Here is a 3,159-nt window from a genome sequence, read left to right as displayed (position 1 = left end):
AAGTTCCAAATGGAGCCAAACACTGGTGTGACTTTTGATGATGTTGCTGGAGTTGATGAAGCAAAGCAAGATTTCATGGAAGTGGTGGAGTTTTTGAAGAAACCCGAGAGGTTCACTGCGGTTGGTGCCAAGATCCCGAAAGGTGTTCTCCTTATTGGTCCTCCTGGTACCGGGAAAACCCTTTTGGCAAAAGCCATTGCTGGTGAAGCTGGTGTGCCTTTCTTCTCCATCTCTGGTTCTGAGTTTGTTGAGATGTTTGTCGGTGTTGGTGCCTCAAGAGTCCGTGATCTTTTCAAGAAAGCCAAGGAGAACGCTCCTTGCATTGTCTTTGTTGATGAAATAGATGCTGTCGGTAGGCAAAGAGGAACTGGAATTGGTGGAGGTAATGATGAAAGAGAACAGACCCTCAATCAGCTCCTAACTGAGATGGATGGTTTTGAAGGTAACACTGGTGTTATCGTAGTTGCTGCAACCAATAGAGCAGACATTCTTGATTCTGCTTTGTTGAGGCCAGGACGGTTTGATAGACAGGTACTATCTGATTAATATACATTGGTATTTTTTGTAATCCTATATTACTCCTTGCGCTGGTGCTTACTTATAAGTTTGTGATGCAGGTAAGTGTTGATGTTCCAGACGTTAAGGGGAGAACAGATATTCTCAAGGTTCATGCCGGTAATAAGAAGTTTGACAATGATGTCTCACTTGAAATAATAGCAATGAGAACACCCGGATTTAGTGGAGCAGATCTCGCTAACCTCTTGAATGAGGCTGCTATATTGGCGGGAAGGCGAGCGCGGACATCGATATCATCTAAAGAGATTGATGATTCCATTGATAGAATCGTTGCTGGCATGGAAGGAACAGTGATGACGGATGGGAAGAGCAAAAGCTTGGTTGCTTACCATGAAGTTGGTCATGCAGTGTGCGGGTAAGTGAGAATCAGACTAAAGGCTGGTCTGTATATTATTACTATCAGGAACTTACGTTGAAGTTATAAACTTTGTTCTTTTGCAGAACATTGACTCCAGGACATGACGCAGTGCAAAAGGTAACGTTAATACCAAGAGGCCAAGCGAGAGGTCTGACATGGTTCATTCCATCAGATGACCCGACACTCATCTCCAAGCAACAACTCTTTGCAAGAATTGTTGGAGGACTCGGTGGTAGAGCCGCTGAAGAAGTCATCTTCGGTGATTCCGAGGTGACTACTGGCGCAGTTGGTGACTTGCAACAGATCACCGGTTTGGCTAGACAGGTACGTGTGCAACCTTCACATCGTTCATGCTTGGGCCTGTTAATAAGTTTGATTTTCTACTAGTTGATGATATTGAGAGCTTGAGACTGTTGAACTTTGTAGATGGTAACAACATTTGGAATGTCTGATATTGGACCATGGTCGTTGATGGATTCATCTGCTCAAAGTGATGTTATCATGAGGATGATGGCAAGAAACTCCATGTCTGAGAAGCTTGCAGAAGACATTGACTCTGCGGTAAAGAAACTATCAGACAGTGCATATGAGATAGCTCTAAGCCACATAAAGAACAACCGTGAAGCAATGGATAAGCTTGTCGAAGTACTTCTCGAGAAAGAAACCATTGGCGGTGACGAGTTCAGGGCAATCCTCTCTGAGTTTACCGAGATCCCACCGGAAAACAGGGTTCCTTCCTCAACAACAACAACTCCAACAACAGCACCAACACCAGCTTCCGTCTGAGTAATGGATTTGTATACTTGTAATACTTAATTTTTCTGTAAATTTTATCTGTCAAACTTGAACTACAGACATGTGATACTATCTCAAAACCTTAGTAACAAGTAAATGTTAAAATTGGTAAATCCACCAAAGTTGTGTTTGTGTGTGTTTATTAATTAATGTGTTCTTGATTATCCAATTTTAAGAAAATTCTTTATAGAATTAGCTGTCCAGATTTTGCAATATTATAAGAGAGAGAGAATGAAAAGTATTTTGAAGCTTAATAACACCAAATCGGTCTGGTAATTCATACTTCTGTACATTTTGGATACAATTACCACAAACCTTGAGAGCCCCTAAACGCTTTACAAAAGCCATAAAATTTGTACACCATGATCTCTCTGTTGTTCAACCAACATCAAAGAATATTACCAAATTGATACTGTTACGCTTTGTTCACCTTCCACGAGTTGTTAACCTGAAACCACAGAGTAAACCCAACCCACAAAATCAATGCTCAAAATTCCAAATTAGTAAATATATAAACCCTAAAAGAAGCAACATTTAATTAAAACCTTGAAAGCAAACGTTACGCATTTAATGGCTTCACGCCACTTGCAATTCCATCATCATTAGCTCTCTCTTTCTTCACCCACACCATTGTTGAAGCAGCTCGATTACGATTACTCGGTTTGGTTTGTGCCTTGAGATTTTTGGTGGTTTCATCTCTTTTGATAGAGAGATCCTCAAATTGCGTTTCTACGGCCGTCGCAGCTTTCTCGCTTTTCTTCCTGTAAACTCGAATCACATCTTTCGCCGGAGTAACATTCTCCGTCACGACTGACTCAGTTGGCGCGATTGAACCACAGCCACCAGAATCGACGGCAACAACATCATCTTCCAAAGCCACATCTTGATTTGTCTTCTTCTTCTTCTTCTTCTTACTATCATACCGTTTACTCCTAAATCCCCTATCCTTCTTCGGTAACATCTCCGCCGTATCTTCACCTCCACCGCTCCCAACCTCCGCCGTTACTTCCGGTATCTCCTTCTCAACAAATCTTGCTCCTCCGCCGCTCGTAGATTTCTTTTTTTTTCTTCCCTGATTGCTTCGATTCAAACGCTTCTCCTCCTCCTCTCTCTTTTTCTCTTCCTCGACCTGTAGTTGTTTCTGTCGTCTCTCTTCTTCTTCTTCCTCCTTACGCTTCTTCTCTTTCTCATTGATCCAACGCTCCTGGAGCTGAAGGATGCTGATGTAGTTAGCTGGAATCGAAGCAGTGGTCTTCTTTTTTTTGCCGTCGGTGTTATCGTCCTCCATTGAAATCTTCTTTCTTCACAAACCTCGGTTAAGCTGTAAAATGGAGAAAAGCAAAAACAAGCTGAAAGGGGAAAATAATTTATTAGTTTACTACGCACGCATTAACTTTATACCGCACTAAAAAAAAAAAAAAAAAAGAAAA

The 3,159-nt window shown here is 41.6% G+C and overlaps 2 protein-coding genes across 4 annotated transcripts in view; one reads left to right on the top strand and one right to left on the bottom strand.

Annotated features, from left to right (window-relative positions):
- Positions 1–1,846, top strand: part of LOC104700377 (ATP-dependent zinc metalloprotease FTSH 2, chloroplastic-like) — a 3,306-nt gene extending 1,460 nt beyond the window's left edge. The window contains exons 3-6 of one of the 3 annotated variants that reach the window (XM_010415896.2): positions 357–531; positions 618–931; positions 1,018–1,258; positions 1,361–1,846. In XM_010415896.2, coding sequence (XP_010414198.1) covers positions 357–531; positions 618–931; positions 1,018–1,258; positions 1,361–1,720 — 1,090 coding nt within the window. In that variant the 3' untranslated portion in view covers positions 1,721–1,846. Of the gene's footprint in view, positions 1–25; positions 532–617; positions 932–1,017; positions 1,259–1,360 lie in introns of all 3 variants that reach the window. The other 2 variants (XM_010415895.2, XM_010415893.2) reach the window with 2 other exon arrangements.
- LOC104700376 (myosin-M heavy chain-like) lies at positions 1,959–3,112 on the bottom strand. The gene is made up of 2 exons (XM_010415892.2): positions 2,275–3,112; positions 1,959–2,177 (listed from the first exon to the last, which is right to left on the bottom strand). The coding sequence occupies exon 1, from the start codon at positions 3,015–3,017 to the stop codon at positions 2,289–2,291; it is 729 nt and encodes a 242-aa protein (XP_010414194.1). The 5' UTR covers positions 3,018–3,112; the 3' UTR covers positions 1,959–2,177; positions 2,275–2,288.

Source organism: Camelina sativa, chromosome 7, assembly GCF_000633955.1.
Source record: "Camelina sativa cultivar DH55 chromosome 7, Cs, whole genome shotgun sequence".
Classification (NCBI taxonomy): domain Eukaryota; kingdom Viridiplantae; phylum Streptophyta; class Magnoliopsida; order Brassicales; family Brassicaceae; genus Camelina; species Camelina sativa.
Note: the sequence above shows the minus strand (reverse complement) of the source record. Positions and strands in the feature narration are given on the sequence as shown.